At 38.3% G+C, this 19606-nt stretch overlaps 1 protein-coding gene across 2 annotated transcripts in view; it reads left to right on the top strand.

Annotated features, from left to right (window-relative positions):
• LOC150084428 (DDB1- and CUL4-associated factor 13) overlaps positions 1-19606 on the top strand; it is a 175960-nt gene that overhangs the window by 23201 nt on the left and 133153 nt on the right. For both annotated transcript variants that reach the window (XM_090375218.1, XM_090375219.1), the window contains one exon: positions 13304-13390. In XM_090375218.1, the coding sequence (XP_090231344.1) occupies positions 13304-13390 (87 nt within the window). The remainder of the gene's footprint in view (positions 1-13303; positions 13391-19606) is intronic.

Here is a 19606-nt window from a genome sequence, read left to right as displayed (position 1 = left end):
CAGTAAACTTGAGGCTGCTATTTGATGACTTTGGCAGTGAAACTGATAGAAATGCTTTTTCTTGTCAAATGAAAAAGAATTTATTATTGTTGATATCTTTATATTAAAGTTTTTCAGTTCTTCATTACAGAGTCTCACTTTTGGTTGCGTTTAGTTTTTGGTGACATTGGCTTGCACCATTCATTTTCTTCTAAACACAATAATTTTGACAAAAAAATGCTCTAAATTTTTTTATTTTTTTTATTTATTGTGTTTTTTCTATAGTGAACATAATGCATCAGTTGCCTTCAGTGGCAAGTCAAAACTAAACCAAGGCCACCATATAATGACATTGGCCGCAAAAGTGTTGATGAGGAGGAGGAGCTACAGTTGCATCAAGAAAATCACATACCACATTATTAAATTTGTACCATTAGTACCAAATGTCCAAACCATTCAAAAAAAATTATTAAAATTAAAAAACTGAAAGGAAACTACTGACAAATCCTGTGCTTCCTGGCCATGGGCAGATGATGCCCTCGGGGAGGCTTATAAAACCCTTAGAAATTAATATACCAAGTTAATAAGAGAAAAGAAAGCTTTCGTGGAGAAATTTGGTATCCCCTGCAGGAAATGCAGATCCCCGGGTGTGGTATATAGGATCGTGACCAGTTAATTTCTCAGAGGGGAAATTATACATACTACCATTACCCCTGATAGCAATCAAACACAAACTTGGGAAACATCTATAAATAATATCCTAGATGCATAATTCCTAACTAATGACCAGCCTGTCTTAGAATCCCAGCAGCAGATCTTAACTGAAAATGCCTCGTACAGTACACACCAGATAGAACCACCTCTCACACAGGAGGAACTGCAAATGGCTTTGGAGAGGACCAAAGACAATAAATGTCCAGGGCATGACCTTATAGAGGTGTGAGAATGTTTGCTACACAGCTCCCTGATCACATACTCGCACTTATGAACAAATGTTTAAGCATGGGACAATTTCCAAATACCTGAAAGCTAGCGAATCTAAAACTCCTGCTAAAGAGTTCTGAAAAACCTCCAACAGAACCAAGGTCATATAAACCCATTGCTCTCCTCCCAGTCATGGGAAAACTATTAGAGACTCTTACTAGTAAGATTTGCCAACTATTATAGTCAAGCATCTGACAGGAAATTTGAATTTAAAGCAGGGTCTTGCACTGAAGGTGCATTGACGTACCTAACAAATGCTGTACAGAAGCTGCGCAGCAGAAGTACATCTTGTCATATCCGTGGAGTTTTCAGGAGCATTTGACTCACTATGGTGGCCATGCATCTTAGGTCACCACCACACTAATCTCCCTCAAAACCTGTACAGATGTGCTAAAGACTATCTGAATAATAGTCATTATGGTAAGAACCAGGTACCGAGAAACCTCCCAGTCTGTAACTAGAGGATGTCCTCAGGGATCCGTTCTTGGACCCTTCTTCTGGTCTGTCATACTTGTTTGTTATTTGGTTTTTAGGAGCATTAGCAACTAAGGCCATATTGCTCCAGGGATATGCGGTGGTCATTCCCTGACCTTTTCATATCCTCCGTATTTGCTATCACACGACGAATTTCTATCAATGGACACAGGACTAGTAGACAGTATTGCCTATGCAGATGATGTCATCCTAATTGTAAAAGCAGATAGCAGGGCCTGCCTGGAAACACAGGCAAACTATGCCCTAGATAAGCTTCAACGTTGGGCTCACACTCACAAACTCATACTGTATTTCGAGTGAAAAGACTAACTCAATGCTTCTGAAAGGTTCCTTACAAAGGTGTCCTGGCATAAAAATAAATGGTACAACCATCACTGCTTACTGAACTAAAATATTTGGGCATCATCTTTGACACTAAACTAACTTTCTATCCACACTCATCTGGCAACAAAAGGTCAGAAAATATGCTCACACGATAGCCAGAATAACCAGAACAGACTGGGGACTGAAAAATAGAACACTAGCATTGATTTACAAAGCAGTCTTCCTCCCAGTAATATGTTATGCCACAGGTGTCTGGAGCCATAGAGCTGCAATTCTAAGAAAGAGAAGTAAACTAGATACAATCCAGCAAACCATTTTACTCCTTACTACCAGGGCATGCTGTACTGTAAGCAATCCTGCCTTACAAGTCTTGCCATTGGATCTTGAAGTGATTAGGTGTGGTATGATCTACCCTCATAAGAAAGGTATAGCCACAACTATTTTTGACATCAGTCTTAATACCAATAGAGATATCAAGTAAGAAAGAAAGTGTATCATGGAGGAACTGCACAGGATATGGAAGGTATGCCGGAAAGAAAGTACCAAAGGCGCAATAACAAGACGATTTTTTTTTACTGGAGATGAAAATGACTAGCCCAAAGGCTTCACCATAGTTTTCCCCCAGGCATTTATGTGACATTCTTAGTTACAGGGTGTGGATCCTTCAAGGATAAACTGGCCTCCCTGGGAATTACTGATGATCCTATTTGTAACTGCCGAGAAAGTGAAACGTGGTTGTACATTATGTATCACTGCCTGGACTATGAGGATCACAGTGTTGTCTAATTTTTTAAATCCATGATCTTCCAAAATGATCAAGAGCATCTCTTTATTACACAGGAGCACTACTACATAGCACTGACTATGTGGAGGCAGAGTTCACAGCTCACTGACTGAATATAAATGGAACCCAAAGAGTCTGAGACTCTGCTGGGGGCCCCAAATTAAGCACCCCTGTCTAAACATACAAATTTGACCACCAGATCTGACACTACCTAATTTGACTGCAAACACCTAATGGTGTATGATGCTGCTGCTGTTGCTACAGCATGGGAGATCTCTGGGATTATCCCATGGATGGTGTCTCAGTTCACCACAATGCTGACTGACACCCAGTGTGGTGTGGGATGAATTCTGGGTAACTTAGCTGCCAGAGCAACCCTGACACCATTAGGTGTGTGTTGCTGACACTGTCATAGTGTGGGATAACTGCCTGGATTCTCAGGCACCAAACTGACTGCGTCACCTCAGCAGCATGGGACTACAGGGAAATTCAGATTTAGAGGAGCCTTTTATAAATAAAGGACTAACCAAAGCCGTCTATTTCAGGTTATTGTGCCCCTCCAACTGACTGGTGCAAATTGCAAGTACCACTACTGGTTTTCTGGGGGTAGAGTAGTGGAGATCAGCTGCTTGCATCAGGCTGGGGTGAATCTTATAATAGCCTCCAGGGCTATGCAGCCACACCTTCAATTCTCCTCTACTCATCTATGATGTAGGGGTCCAGCAGTATATTCTGCAACTCATAGCCAGGAGTTTCATTTCCCTGTTGCCATGGATCTCCATGACCAGGATGTTAGTTTTCCCCATGTCTGGAATGCTGTAGACGTCTTCCATCTTGACGTGGTATCTCGGCATCCATGTGTCAACCTCATGGGTTTTACCTATGACTTTTACTCCCCTTCCCCTGGGGGAGATGGCTTCCCCCACTCTACCCACCATTTCTCTCTGGGTGGATGTTTCCACCTGCATCCATCTCCTATTATTCCCTTCTTCTGCCCTTCCTCCTTTGCTACTCTAGGGATCTCTTTCCCTATAACTTTTCTTCCCCTCCTCCCTAGGTGGAATCCCCCCCCCCTTTCCAATTGCTCTTCTCACCCTTTTAACAAATCCACCCATTTTAATACCTCCACCCCTTGAGCAGGCTGGGCATACAGTTTCAGGAGACCCCAGTTGTCACCCCTTTTCCACTTCCATTTTTACTCCTCTCTTTGTCTTTTTTTTTTTTTTTTTTTTTGGCCCTTCCTGGGAAGCTCAGGCAACCTCAGGGTTCCTGAGTCAGTAGGAAGAATGGTAACTAGGGGATTGTGGCTGCCATGCCATGTCCTTTTTATATGCATTGTACTCCTCAAATTCAAATTCTGCATTCCTTATATCTGTGTGACAGCACATCTCTGATATCCCAAAAATCCACCTTTGATGTCTTGACCACACTTCAAATTTATTGAATTTATTTACTATACTCCTAAATATTTTCACTAATATTTATTAGAATGAAATTTTCTTACAACAAAATGATTTGTGCACCCCCTCTGAGATGTTTCTTGTAATGAGTTTTTACTGCAGTATTGTGTAGAAAGCTGTTAATTTATTATTATTTTTTTAATTCAATTTAAATTGAATCGCATTAACAGTTTTTCAGAAATAAGAAAATGTCTGGAAACTTACTGCATTTAAAATATAGTAAATGGCCACAGCTTTCCTTCATTGTGTGAAAGTAAAGTATACAGAAGATTTATCAAAATTAAATTAGCATCAAGGGCAAAGTAAGTAGAGGATATAAAACTCATGCTAATAACTTTCACACTAAGTAGCATTTTAATACTAGCATATTATTTTTCTTGAATAAAAACGGAATGAGCATAGTCTAAAATTATCTAGTTGAACAAACACAATTCTAACTTTCTATATCAACCATCTTTCTCACTGCAAGGTTTGACATGCGGTTAGCATATTTTTTCCTCATTGCTATGTTTTTCTTAACATAGAGTATATTCTGATGTTTACAACAAAACAGCAGTATCATAGTAAACTAATTGTACTGAAATACAGTAAGTCTGTGACATACGTAAGAGATACATTCCAGAACTTCTTGCGTAAGGGAGTTTTACATAACTCGGGGGAAATGACTAATAAAATATATTCCTGATATGATATAATTACAAAAACCGCACAATATCCTCAGAAGAATGAAGAAAAATAGTTATACAGTTGATTCCGGTTATTTGGAACACATCGGGACTAGTGTATTTTGGCATCCAGTAGCCCTGCAGATAGACAATTGCATGAATCTTTGTATTGAGTCAAGTTTACGCTTGTTCTTTTCCAGGATGGCCTTTGTGCACCAAACTGAGGCTCCATAACACACAATTGGGAGAAACTCCGCTTTATAGATGAGAGACAAAGCTTTATGCTTTAAACCCCAGTCCGCTCTGCTGACTCTTCTTATCATCGCCGTATACGTCCGGATTTTTGTGGATAAGTACTTCAGATGAGAGTGAAAGGTAAGACCGGTGTCAATGTAGATTCCCAGGTATTTGACTTCTGTGTAGAGACGTATAGGGATGTTATTTAATTTCATTGTTGGAGGCCTGCGTATTTGTAGCTTTCCCTTGAGGAGAATCGATTTTGTTTTCTCACCAGAAATTGAGAGGTTGTGGAGTGCTGCCCAGTTTTAGAGCTTTTCCAGAGCTGTATTTGCTTTTGCTTCCAGTGCCGCTCTTGTTTCACCTTGAACTACCAGAACAAGATCATCAGCGAAGGCTAAGGGTCTGGCTCCACCCAGGTCAAACCCCAGGAACTCGTCCAGAACAATGGACCAGAGGAGTGGCCCAAGGACAGAGCCCTGGGGGCAACCCCGGTGAACGCATCTTGTCATAGTCTGGTATTTGTTTACAACTTGTAATTTTCTATTTCTGTGATAGGTTTTTGGATGTGTTTGCCTGCTGAAGCCTCCGAAAGACACTGGGCCACCACAGTCGATCGAAGGCACCAGCAAAGTCCACCATGATGGCTAGAGTATACTTTGAAGTTGTATGTGTGGCCTGGTTAATCAAGTTGTGTATAGCATCTTCAGTGCTGGAGCCTGTCTTGAATCCAAACTGACATGGTGAGGTGAGTTGCTTATCGGTATAGCAAGTGGAAAGGCGATACAGCAGAAGTCGTTCTAGAAGTTTGGCCAAAACGGAGAGCAGAGCAATTGGTCGGTAGGAGGCAGGAAGTTGGGGCGGTTTATCTGGATTTTTCAGGATCAGCTTGAGAGTAGCAGTTTTCCAGGGTACAGGGAAAGTTCTTTCAGCAAGGCACTTGTTGAGGAGGCTCAAGAGTGTGGTGGGGTAGCCTTCAGCGAATTTCTTGACTACGTCGACTTCGAGTAAGTCAGCACCTGGCATTTTGCCATCTTTCATTTTAGCCAGAGCCATATTCATCTCTAACATAGTGAAGAGCGGTTCCGTAGCCTCTGGCTGATAAGCTTGATTACTGTTGATGAACTGCTGTTGCTCCAGTGACATCGCTGAAAATTCGGTAGGGTAAATGGAATCAAGAATATTGTTTATTGAGTCAGACCAGGTAAAGGTTGAAGAGCCATCTGGTTTGAGAGTTGTACTAAGAACCTCACCTCTAGGCAGCCTATTGGTGACGATGCGGAACATGATGCCCCATGGGTCTTCATTGCCAATAGTAGAGACCAGGGTGTGCCATGATTCCTTCTTACACTTACGAATTTCCTTCTTACACTTACAGATTTCCTTGGTGTATATGTTTCTAACTACCCGATATGCCTCCCGGGCAGTTTCAACCTCATGTGGGGGAAGATGGGTACGTGCATGTTGGTAAGTTTTCCTGGCTTGTTGTGCCCTCTTTCTTAAGTCCCGAAGGTCTGTATTCCACCAGGGGACAGCATAGCGGTATGGCCTCCTCCTACACGGAATGGACAGATCACAGGCACTTTTGATGATGGCAGTAATATTGCGTACACAGTGATCCGGCGAGAGTGAAGCCGGTAGAGGAACATCATCTGGTAGCCGTCTGGACAGTTCCACAAGGAAGCATTGCCAATCCGCTTTTTTGGTGTTATAACATACAATGTCCTTTGGAATCGATGTGACGCGTTCCACAGAGCGAACAAGGGAGAATGTGATCGCTCTGTGGTCTGAAGTGGTCCAGGTCTCCTGGATCATCCAGCTGGAAAGTTTGTTGGCTAAGTCAGGCATAGCCATTGTGATATCAGTTTCGCTCTCCCAGAGTGGGCCACTGTAAGTGGGTAGATGTCCTGGGTGGTTTAAGATTTGTAAGCCTGATGTGAGGATAAGGTCCTCAAGTCTTGAGCCATTTCCTAGGGCATTCCTATCTGGTGCGTGACTGTGCCAGAGAAGCGAGTGACAGTTTGAGTCCATGCCTATCAGTAGCTGCCCACCCGGGAAGAGCTGGAGTGCCATTTCAATCAGAGAGATCGCAGCAGTGATGTCTTCACCTGGATGGCTGTAGAGAGAGAGGATGAACAGTGATCCAAGAGATGTCACGATTTGGGCACAGGTACTGATGGAAGTGCATAGTGGGGTGATCTTGGTTGCTGTGATATCAGGGTTTCTGATGACAATCGCAGCCCATAGTTGGTCATTTGTACAGTGGACAATTTTATACGATGAGGGGTAGCCCATAACAACCTCAGAGCGAACATAGGGCTCCTGGAGCAGGATTAGATCTATTTGTTTTTCCTCAGCCTTTATCTTTAGCTGGTCTGCAATGACTCTTGCTCTCTGCGCATTTAATTGTACAATTCTTATCTCTAGTTGTTAATTGGGAGAAGGAATTCTATCCATAATTTATCTGCATTTGGTAGAGACTCTTTACTTTTAGATAGACAGGGCAGTTGGTATCTTAGATGGAATGTTGGTGTGGAGCCTTTGCAGCCTTGCAATTTGCGCAGCTTGGCGGCTGATCTCTGACAGGACAATCCTTACAGTCATGTCCCTTTTGGGCACAGTGGCCACATGTGGATTCACGCTGATTGCAAGTATATGAGGTATGGCCAAAGCAGAGACACCTGTAACATCTGCGGACAGGAATATATTCTTTGAATCTATGGCTGCCCCATCCAATGAATATTCTGTTTTGAGCTCCCAGAATTTGCCATGCTCTGGTTGATAGTTCGATTACCCAGTTTACGTTTGTAGGTGACTTGGTCTTCTTTTTGTATTTCGGACTAATATCATCCACGCTAGCTTCATCTTGCAGGTATATACTTAGATTTTTATTAAAGATCTCGGCTTTGAGCTCCTCTGGTGTTAAGCTCTCGTCCACATCAAAGATCACTACTGAAGGCCCTTTTTTCTTTGGGGCTTCTGCCCTAAGCCCGAAATTTGTCAAACCATCATTATTCAGGATGGTTTGTGCCTCCTCCCTGGTGTCTGTTTCTGTTAAGACTCCTGAATGCCTGGTCTTTCTAATACTCTATTTTTACAGTTTTCATCTGCTCCTTGAAGTTTTTTGTGAGTGCTTCCTTGACTGCTTCACTGGTATCTAAATGTGCGTCTTCCACTGGTTTAACCAAAATAACATGTGATTCAGGCTTTCTTACCGCCTTTCGGTTTTGTACTTTTTCTGGTTGGTTGGGCACATATTGAGCTCCATTCCTCACCACCTCTGAAAAGGAGCTGGGGCATTTTTGCATTTGTTTTTCCCCCTCCTATATGAGAACTTCGATTTTTGCTTTAAGCCTCTCGTGGTCAACATGTAATTTTTGAACCACTGTCTCCATTTTACTGAAGATCTCTATCACGTCAGTTCTAATGGCAGCAGTAATTCTACTTGATTGCTTAGCCATGTATTTTTCTAGGGTTCCTCTAATGGCAATAATCTGTTCCACTGGAGTCCCAGTCAAGGGGGGAACCTGGGTAATAGGGGGTTCCTGACTTTTTTCCTTCATGCTCAGTTTCCTGACTCTTGTGTTCTTCATGGTCAGATTCGCTGAATGATTCATTGGCAGCCTCTTCAGAGACTTCCTTCGTTGTTGGAACGTCTGTAGCAGACCTTGCAGACCTTCTAACCTTCTCTTTCTTCTTGGCCTTGGTCTTTGTAGGTTTATTCATACCTTCCCCAGTTGCCGGGGCCTCATTCTTTGAGCGGATTGGGTAATCCGCCTGTCCCTTAACTATCAGTTCAACTTCAGCGTCGCTCATGTTGTTTTAGTGGGTATCTGGATTAACGAGAGGAATACGGATAAATGATTATCTACTCATGGTAAGTTGAAGCAGAGCTCTTTGTAATTGCCAAAAAAACCACAAGTAAGTGGTCAAATAGGGGCTGAACTAAGTTGGCGATTTTTTGCAGGCTGACTTCGATGTTTTAGAAAAATATATTTACATACATTGAAAATAAATGATCAAGTAGGGTAAATTTGGAAGCTCTGGAAATAAATTACCTTATTGTATAGCTTGCTCTTCTTAAGTTCAAACAAGTAAACAACAAACATGGTGCACTATTAACTACTTTCTATTTCCTGAGAAACAAAAGGCAGAGGGTTGGAGCCTTGTTGCTCGAGGCAGGGATTAGCCTAATTGCGAGTACGTGCAGCAGGGTGGCATTCGCTCTAAGTGCTGTGACACACGTGCATCCGGTCACTACTGCTAAAGCATATAATTATGTCTATCTAAAATTATCAAAAGTAAGTTTACCTCAAAAATTCTGGGCCGATAGTTGGAACTTTTGTATAGATGACATCTTTAGCTTACAGGATATCCCAAATAATCTACACTTGGTTGATAATTGCACTTGAAATTAAAGGAAATGTAAGAGCACAAAATCACTAGCCCTCTATATACATATACAGTGTAAGTGTTTTTAGGGTCAAGCGGCACCAGGGGTTCCCCCCATCTCCGCGTAGTTTACATTGTGGTGTATTACAGTACTCTGTAAATGCCAGAGATTTAAAAGTGTATGGATCTTGGATCGTGTAATGTCGTGTACCATTGTTCTTCTGGCCATTTAGCCGCTGGACCCCTGTTGGGATCCAACGTTGCCCCACTTACGCCCTGTGGAGGCAGGCCAGGAACTCTGTAGACTTAGTTTACTCTGGCAGGTCCTGCTGCTTAGTTTCCTGAGATTTCGGCGGCTAGGACCAAAAAAAAAAAAACTGGGTCGGATATTCCAATGGTCATCAAGAAAATAAAATAAAGTGATTTTTATTATTTGCGTTGACGTGGGGATATTATCGCTTTAATTTTTTAGGCCGAATGCTGGGCGTATGGCGGTTTTAATGTATTAATTTTTATGTGTGGGACTTTTGCTAGCGTGAATATATACATATACAGTAAACCCCCACTATTCGCGGTTGCTGATTTAGTATAAAATGAAACCTAAAAAAATGTGAATTTTAAAGTGCCGTGAACATTTTCCGCCATAAAAAAACGTGGGCGTGGCTAAAATTATCTTTCCTGGTCAAAACAGCGCTCAGTGGGTGGGGGGAGAGGGGTGACAAAATCGCGAGCGTGGATGTTTCTCGCTAATCCTTGTTCAGTATGTGTTATGCGCTTGTCATGGAAAGTTTCGTCGTTTGCTTTTAATTTATATGCTTATAAATTGAATAAATTTATCAATTTATAAATTGATATGCTTACAAAAGTGATAAATCTACAGTTTTGCAGTGTAAAACAGACTTTTTCAAGCATGTTAACGGAAGAAAGTGACTTTATTGTAGACAAGTTCTTTCTAACCCGTACAAAAATATGGCTACGAATAACAAGGGAAATGTGAAAATATTAAAGGTATACATTAGCGAATAAAATTGAGTTATTAGACAAAATTTCTAATGGTGAAAGTGTCTCTTCAGTGGCAAAACATTATAAAATCAATGAGTCAACGGTACGATCAATCAAAAAAATCGGAAGAAAAAATCGACCGTAGTGTCCGTGAAAACGCGCTAAGAAATTCCTGCTTAAGACGTTTTCCCATCTACTATGTTTGGTTTTTTAATTCCCAATTTTAATTCTATATGTTGTAATGTATTATTTTCCCATGTAAGAAGTTTCCTGAGTAAAAACTTTTTCCCATATAAAAAGTTCATAATAGAGAATATGCGGCGTATTATTATAATGGTGTTTTTCCCAGTTAATACGTTTTTTAAATACAGAAATTCTTGATTTTTATATATTAAAAAAAATATAAAACAATATAAACATTTTGGTAATTGAACAAGTTAGTGCATAGCACCATTTTAGTTTGTAGTAAATCATTGAAGTAGGTGAAATGGCATCATTTTTTGTTACATCTCAAGTTGTGAATGCCTTCACAATGAGTTGCCCTGATATTGCACTATCTCGAATAAGCAAAGCTTTGCCACTGGAGAATACTAACGTTGCTAATTCTCGGCGGATACCACCACCCAGGGCTGGTGATATCCGCTGAGAATTCACTGGTGAAGTGTTGACTATTCGAGAATCCACTGTCGAAGCGATATTGAACTATTGACTTATTCGAGGTGGTTCAATATCAGGGCAACTCGTTGTGAAGGCACTGAGTTTATTGAACAGAATGTTAAGTAATTAGAAATCCTCAGTTTAAAATTGTTTCCTATAAGCAGAGTAAAATATTTATAAATTCTGAAATACTTAAAAATGATCTTTAACTTATGTATTTAAGTAAAATTAAATGCAAGGCACCATATCTTTAAGAGTATAATAATTTATATATTATTGGTGTAAACACACCATAGACTACTCTTAAATAAAAAACTACGTTAGTAGTGTGAAGGGCATCATTTCATCTGTATCTCATATTGTGCTCTTTCTATTATTTATTCTCAGTGGGCACCACCACCCATGGGTGGTGGTGCCCACTGAGAATAAGTAACAATACTCTTCTCTTTTAGTGAAGTGTTACTTATTCTAGGCAGTGCAATACATGGCGGCCGACCGGGCTAGCCGAGTGGGTAAAGTACCTGCCCGGCAACCCAAAGGTTGCGGGTTCGATTCCCGCCTCGGGCTTGGATCAAAGTACTGCAAAAACCTTGGGAGGTGCAATATGGCCACAGAAGCCGATGCGCCAACAACTTCCAAATCAAAAAAAAAAAAAAAAAAAAGCAATACATGGCAACTCGTTGTGAAGAGCACAATATGAAACTGATAAAATGATGCCCTTCATACTACTAACGTAGTTTTTTATTTAAGAGTTGTCTATGGTGTGTTTACACCAATATTATATTAACTTATGTATGTGTATCTTTTCATTTTTATTTGTATAGTTAATATTTCTTACCCTTAGGTCATTTTCCCTTCTAAGAAGTTTCCCCGCATAAGAAGTTCTAAATCTCCAGTCCCTTGGAAAACTTCTTATCTGGGTTCTACTATATTTTTAATTAGTTCAATTAAACACTTTAACTTTATCTGGTGATAGCGATGAAGTAGCCAGAGTGGCATGTAAAAAAAGAAAACAAAAGGAAGGAAAAAACGCATGTTATTGTACAGTAAAAACTGATATGTATTTTGTAGCCTTGGTTATCATAGTTGACTTCCTTGGTACTGATCCCTTCTCATATTCTGTCTTTGTCCTTTATTATTGTGTTCATCATTCACACTGACAAATCTGAATTCCCTGCAATACTTGTTAATGTTTTACCATTTTCATACATCCCTATTATTTTAATTTTCTGATCCAAATCGATCGCTTTCTTTTCTTGGTAGATTTACTAGTACCGCTATCACTTATTCTCTTAGTCGGCACCATGATAATGGTCAAAATGAAATTTTCTGTAAAGAACTTCACAGGGTTAAGCAGAAACACACTATTATCACCACATGTGAGCTCACATGCTCCCATTTAACTAAAGCAGATTTCTGGAGATCACTACCACAAAACAATAAAAAGAATTTGCAGTTTCCAGTTTATTGGGCTTTTTTGTTAGTGCAATCTATTATAAACGGATAGTAAACATGATTTTATTGCATTTGCGATAATACCGATAGCTGGAATTCTGTGGGTTTTTATGTTATTATGGTTAAATGTGTCCCCCCCTTCACTGAAATCTTCAGTCATAAATAAATTTTCAGAATCTTCTCTTCATTCCTATTTTTGAAATTTTAACTCCGTATCTCACTTGTGCAATTTGATTGTGGCATGTTTGTCGTTATCGATTGCTTATTATTATTATTTTTTACTGTTTTAAATTTTACAATCCTAAAAAAAAAAAAATTGAGTGAAAAAAAAATTTGCGCAGGTCCGAATTTATGCAAGTCGGGGACTTACTGTAATTTCTTATTTCAAAATCATAGAGAAGAACACTTTTTCCGATTTAATTTTGCCTTTTTTTTTTCATTAATCATTTTTTTCTGCCTATTATTTTATGTTATTTTATCTTAGTATGGTATGAAGGCTTCCGTAGTCGAGTGGTCAGGAGCAGGAGTGCAGTAGCACACACTCCTTGAGCAGACTGGGGGGGGGTTCAAGCCCCTGACTGCTAAATACGGTCAATCTGCCAACCCACACTGGAGCAGATTATGGTCCATTTCCCTCAACATACATTGTTGAGGAGGCTTCCATCCTGCAGTGGATTGATAATGGCTGCCGCTTACCTTACCTTTTTTTTTATGGTATGAAATGTAATTAGAGTTTTTGTAATATAGAGAAGACATTTAATTGTGGTTAATTTTTATGCTATATCTCTAATAAAGATATTTATTTTTGCTCCTGATAATCATTATATTATGGTTAACACTGTAATGCTTTCTTGGCTTATGTGATTTAGGTGGGAGATGACAAGACAATCAAGAAGTGGAATCTTGCAGACTTATATAATAAGGCTGATGAGCCATTAAGTACTATTATTACAAAGGTAATTTTTTTTCCTTGTTTACTTATTTTAGAATTTAAACGGAAAAAAATGTATATAATCTATGATAATTACTTTTTTTTTATATAGTATATGTGCATATGTTGTTTATATGCAATAATATTGTTTATTGCATATGTATGTGTGCATATAGCAATATAAACCTTCATTTTAATTAGATTTCAGAAATAATGGATGGTGTTCTATGAATCAGGCAAATTTTTTTTTTTTTAATGAAAACTGCTGACATAGAGGTATTAAAACCTGTAGTACTTAGAATCATGCATGGGCTGAAGGTTGAGAAGATAAAAGATACTTGTTGACATTAAACTTGAATTTTTCTAGATTGTAATTTTCAGGAAATATGTATGAAGGAAGCTGTTCCAGAAAACAAGTTGAATGAATAAATGCGGAAGAAGAAAAGTTGGTTCCGTGAGTTTGAAGTTAGACAGTAAAAGGATGTGGAGTGGTAATGGCACTTGTTCGGATTGCTTTGAAAGGGTAGCAAATCCCTCCCAACCAATCGTCCACTTATACTTATTTCTACACTTTCTAAAGGAATGGAGAAATCAATTAACTACCAACTCTTAAGCAGGAATTACAGAAGCCAAACAGTGCCCATGGAAGTATCTATAGAAAAGGCTTTGTAGAAGAATAAGAGAAATTTACCTCAATATAATACGGAGAACATTTCCGTATGATACTCTCCAGAAATTAAAATGAATATAACATTAATGCATAGGTGGTAGATGACTTTCATCAACCGGTGAAATACCACCACTTTGTTTATTGGAGGCTTGAAGTGGTGAAACCCATGTTTAGTCTCTAGAGCAAAGTTTCCGGCATCCCCCTCTCCCCATGCATGGTACTAAGTACTATAGGTTTTGATAACTTTCATGTTTGGGGTTTTCATAAAAAAAAAAAAGATTACAGTAAAAAATAAATTGAAAACAATTAAAAAAATCAATTGAACACAATTAAAATTTTTAACAAAAAAGTTTAACATAAATATTGAAAAATGAAAGGAAGGAAATTTGTTTTTCAATACTTTTTAATTTTTCAAATTAATTTTTAATTGCGTTCATTTGATTTTTTAAAATTGTTTTCAATTTATTTTTTACTGTAATCATTTTGCATTAATGTTATATTCGTTTTAATTTCTGGAGAGTATCATACTGAAGTGTTCTACTTATCATATTGAGATAAATTTTTCTTATTCTTCTACAAATATTGAAATCACTGTAGAACATATTGAGCACTATAGGTCTGGTTTTACTATCTATAGAAAAGGCATGCAACAGAAACAGTGCATCTATGAGACAGAGTGGAGAGACTCTGTTAGAGGTGAGTCATTAATTAACCTAACTGCCCTCTTTTGAATGGAATCTAGAAGCCTGAGAGAGGTTTTGGGGGCACCGCCCCAGATGTGGGAATAATATTCCATGGTAGGGTGGATTTGCAATTTGTACAGAGTGAACAGCTGTTTGCAAGAAAGGTAATGCCGAGAGCAAAAGAGAAAACCCAGTTTTATAGATGCAGAGGAAGCAATATTTGTAAAGTGCTTATGTCAAGAAAGATTAGAAGTCACGGTAATCCCCAATACAGATATATGATCTTGCCTAGAAATCAGTGTCATTGAAAGTAAGCACAGGAGCAGAAGAATCCTTTTTGCAAGATAATAAGACGGGACTGAGTTTTAGAAGGATTGAAATCAACTAAATTATCTTTGCTCCACTGGAGAAATACTTGGAAATCAGCATTTAAGGAATTGATAGTAGATATTTGAGAAGTTAAAGATGTTTGTGCAGGACACATTTCTCAAACTGTAAGGTGGAATGCAATGTACTAACATCAGTAAAATTATGGATAGGATTTCTGGTCAGTGGAAGAAGGTTATTAATATACAAGAGGAAAAAGTGAAAAAGAAAAGAGGAAATGAGTGGAAGAAAGAACTGAACTTTGGGGAATGCTAGCATTTGTGGAAAAATTAGAAGACAGAGAGCCATCTACCATCACATGCAGTGAGTGGTCAGAGAGAAAAGTGGATACCCAATTATAAAAAACAGTTGGCAAACCATAAGATGGAAGCTCATTTAGAAGACTTTTGTGCCAAACACAATCAGAAGTCTTTGAAATTTCAAGGAAGGAAAAAACAATACTCTCAACATTCAACAGCAGCTGCTTGAAATTCAAGCAGCTGCTGTTGAATTTGTCCATAGATGGGTAACATAAGTCAAAATATCACTGGATAAAAACTGATGGAATCCATTCTGGCAATCGTTGATTGTTCTAGTTAGTTTAAGAGTTGGTGGTTAATTGATTTGTCTATTCCTTTAGAAAGTTTAGAAATAAGTATAATGGGACGATTGGATGGGAGGGATTTGTTACCCTTTTTAGCAACTGGCTGGATGTGAGCAAATTTTCAAGCGCAAGGGAAAACACTTTTAGAATAAGAAAGTGAAAAAAGATGACACAGAACAAAAGTAAGTTCAGGTTTTGAGAACAAGCAGAGAAATATCATCAGGACCTGGAGCTTTCTTAGCATCAAGATTGTTTAAAATCCTTTTGACAAATGACCACAGGAGCTGTTGAATGGAGTGTACTGGGAATGGTAGGAGATGGTTTACCTAGATTATCAATACATGAGTTGGAAGAAAAGTAGGATGCTAACAAGTCAGCTTTATCATTGGCCAAAGTGCAATAGAACCATCTGGTTTTGACACAGGTGGGAAGTCCATAAAACATAAGGCAATGTTTCTGGCACTGGCAGTAGACATCCCATACATTATGATTTTGCAGGCAAGAGACCAGAATGCTCAACTACTGTTGGGACAAGAAGCAAGTTTTCTACTCTTAGCTTGTTCAAATCTAGTTTGGACTATTGATAACTGCTTTACAATTGTTGTGCACTTTGGTGTAGGTAGAAAGTTAACCTGAAGATTTGGATACAAGCCAATTGTGATATGCAACATTCTTATCTTGAAGAGCTTTAGCACATTTATTGGAAAACCGAGATTTAAATAAAGGAGGAGATTTTAAGTTCGAGTGCGGAATAAAGGATTTCGTCCCTATGAGAATAATTTCACTGACACAATCTATGCAAGCGTTGACATCAGAAGATTTGAAACAGTAGTCTAACCAAGGCAAAGAAGAAAAGAAATCTCACAGATCATTCTTGTAATGCCAAACACAAGGCTGAGAATAGCCATGAATCTATTTACCATCAGTTAAAATATTTTCACAGGATATATGGACTCATGTACCAGCTATTGTTCTTTAGAGTTCTTCAGACTCTGAATAAGAAAAGACAGATGTAGAATAGATGTGCGGAAATTTGCCTTTAGCCAGCATGTGGTTAATTGTTGGAACAAACTTCCATCTGTCGTTGTGGAAGTTGATAGGTTGAATAAATTTAAGGAGGAACTGGATAGGCATTTGGAGGAAATGGTGTGGTTTTTTTTTTTTTTTTTTTTTTTTGTTGGCTGATGCTGCATAAGCTCATACATTTGCTTTCTTGCATCACATGCCACTACTACTACTCCAGAATAAGTGCAGTAAAATACAGTATTACAACATTTAATACTTTTTATTTTGTAATGCAGAATTTTTTCATAGCATTCTAGCAACTTTGATAACTATGTGTATTTCTTTCTCTCTAGTACGACTGATAATTTTCATACATGTCTTACCCCTGCATATAGTCATTATAATGAGATTTTACTGTATACAACTCGTTGGCTGTATGGTGGGTAGAAAAGGTATTACTGAATATGTACACAGCTAAAATTGATGAATTGTGTCCAGAATTACGATTTGTATAATCTTGAAAGCCTCGGGGAAATATGTAGGAAACTTGCGTTTAAAATGCAATTCTGCATTACATAAAATAGCATTTTCCCAACTGGTGCTGGCTTGAGAACCCCTAAGGGATTATGAAAAATTTGCTAATGGCTCCAATTTCAATTTCTGACTTCACAGTTCTTGCATCATTTTAGTTTCCTTCTAATTTCTTAAAATACAGAATTCCCATAATATATCATCTGATTATCCAGAAAATCCAATAATCTTGCATCTAATTTTTTCGTACAACTTTAAATGCTGATGTGGAAGTACAGGATGGAAATTTCTTACTAATAAAAATTGTTTTCTTGCTACACTCAAGGTCTGAAGTGAATACAATAATGTTACAACATAACTGATGTTTTAGAATTAAGGTATGTATTTTTGCATTGTGTAATTAATTCTCACTCAAAGCATTGTGTTGTCATACCACATTTCAATTGGATGTGTAAACATCATCGATGTAGCAACCTTTAGGAGAAAAAAATAACTTTTTCAAGATTGTTTAATAAGATATATAGCATTATACTGTATATCTTGTATATCTTGTAGAGCTTTCTTCAAACATGACCCTTAAGGAATCATTCTTTGTAGATTGCTTCCATGTAGATACCAGGAAATTATTAACACTACTCCATGATTTAACACAAAAAAAGTAGAACAGGCATTAAGGGAAAACAAAGGACTTAAATCAGCAATCATGAGCAGTAATACAGAAAGACAAATGATAATGAATCTGAAGAATAGTGAAAGTGTACTTATAAATAGCAGAGAAGGCATAATTCAAATAGCAGAAGACTACTACTATAAAATATTATACAAGAAGCAAGGGAATGATGCCAGCAGTGGGGAATATGGATCACAAGTCCGATATCCTTCCTGATCAATTAGAACATGCATCGAAGAAACTGAAGAATCAGAAAGCCTCGGGTGAAGATGAAGTTGCTGTTGAGTTGTTAAAATTGGGAGGAAGAGACATGGCACAGAAACTGGTGAGACTCTTCACAAAATACATTAGGAAAGGCATGATGCCTAAGGAGTGGAATAATGCAATCATAATTTTTCTGAAAGGAGATGAAATTGAAAATTATAGACCAATTAGCTTTTGTCCCATATCTGCAAGTTGTTCACAAGGGTCATTACTAACAGATTAGAAAGAATATTTGATGAGAATCAACTGAAAGAGCAAGCTGGCTTTAGGACAGGATTCTTGCCTGTGGATCACCTTTACATAATATCACAGCTAATTGTGAAAGGAAATTAATATAAAATGCCATTATGCCTGGCATTTGGTGGATTATGAAAAGGCATTTGACTCCATAAAACATAAGGCAATGTTTCTGGCACTGGCAGTAGACATCCCATACATTATGATTTTGAAGAAAATATATGAGAATGCTACATCTTTATTGGACTAGGAAAGACAGTAGCAAATTTAAAATTGAGAAAGGAGTTTGACAAGGAGACACAATATCTCTGAAGTTGTTTACTGCTACCCTCGAAGAAGCTTACAGAAGATTGGACTGATCACTGAAAGGAGTTAATGTGAATGGAGAGCACCTTTACAATTTACAGATGATATTGTGATCATAAGCCATGATCCCAAAGAATTAGAGAAAATCTTAATGAGTTATGCAGAGTTAGTAAGGATTTCAGACTAAAGATGAATATGGTTAAAACAAAAGTAATAAACTAGTATGCCACTGGAAGGGATATAATCATTGAAGGAGCAGAAATTGAAAAGATGGATTCATATACTTTTCTTGTACAAGTCATTAGCTGTAATAATGATAAGTGACCAGAAGAAAAGAAAAGAATAAATTTCGGATGGATAGCATTCAGGAAATATAGTTAAATAAAAGTAAAGTGCAGCCATTATCAACCCACTGCAGGATGGAAGCCTCCTCAACAATTCATGCTGAGGGAAATGGACCATAATCTGCCACGCTGGTCCAGTGCGGATTGTCAGATCGACCATATTCAGCAGTCAGGGGCTTGAACCCCAGTCTACTCAAAGAGCGTGTGCTACTGCACTCCCTCTCCTGACCACTCGGCTACTGAGTAGCAATATCCCAGTTTGTCTGAAACGTAAAATAATGATCCAATGTATACTTCCCACCATGACTTATGGAAGTGAAACTTGGACACTCACAAAAAATAATGAAATAGAAGCTGAAACTACATAGCAAGGAATGGAATAAATTATATTAGGAATCAGGCTGTTAGTTAAGAAAAGAAACACATGGATTAGGCAGCATTCTCAAGTAAAGGACATTCTCATCAAAACTAAAGAACTGAATGCACTTGGTCAAGACCCATAGCTCGAAGACATGATGACAGATGGACTAAGAAACTAACAGAATGTTATCCAAAAGGAGC

The sequence above is a fragment of the Mastigoproctus giganteus genome, chromosome 6, assembly GCF_048544385.1.
Source record: "Mastigoproctus giganteus isolate SK-2022 chromosome 6, ASM4854438v1, whole genome shotgun sequence".
NCBI classification, from domain to species: domain Eukaryota; kingdom Metazoa; phylum Arthropoda; class Arachnida; order Uropygi; family Thelyphonidae; genus Mastigoproctus; species Mastigoproctus giganteus.
The sequence above is the reverse complement of the archived record's forward strand: the minus strand, read 5'-3'. Positions and strand labels throughout refer to the sequence as shown.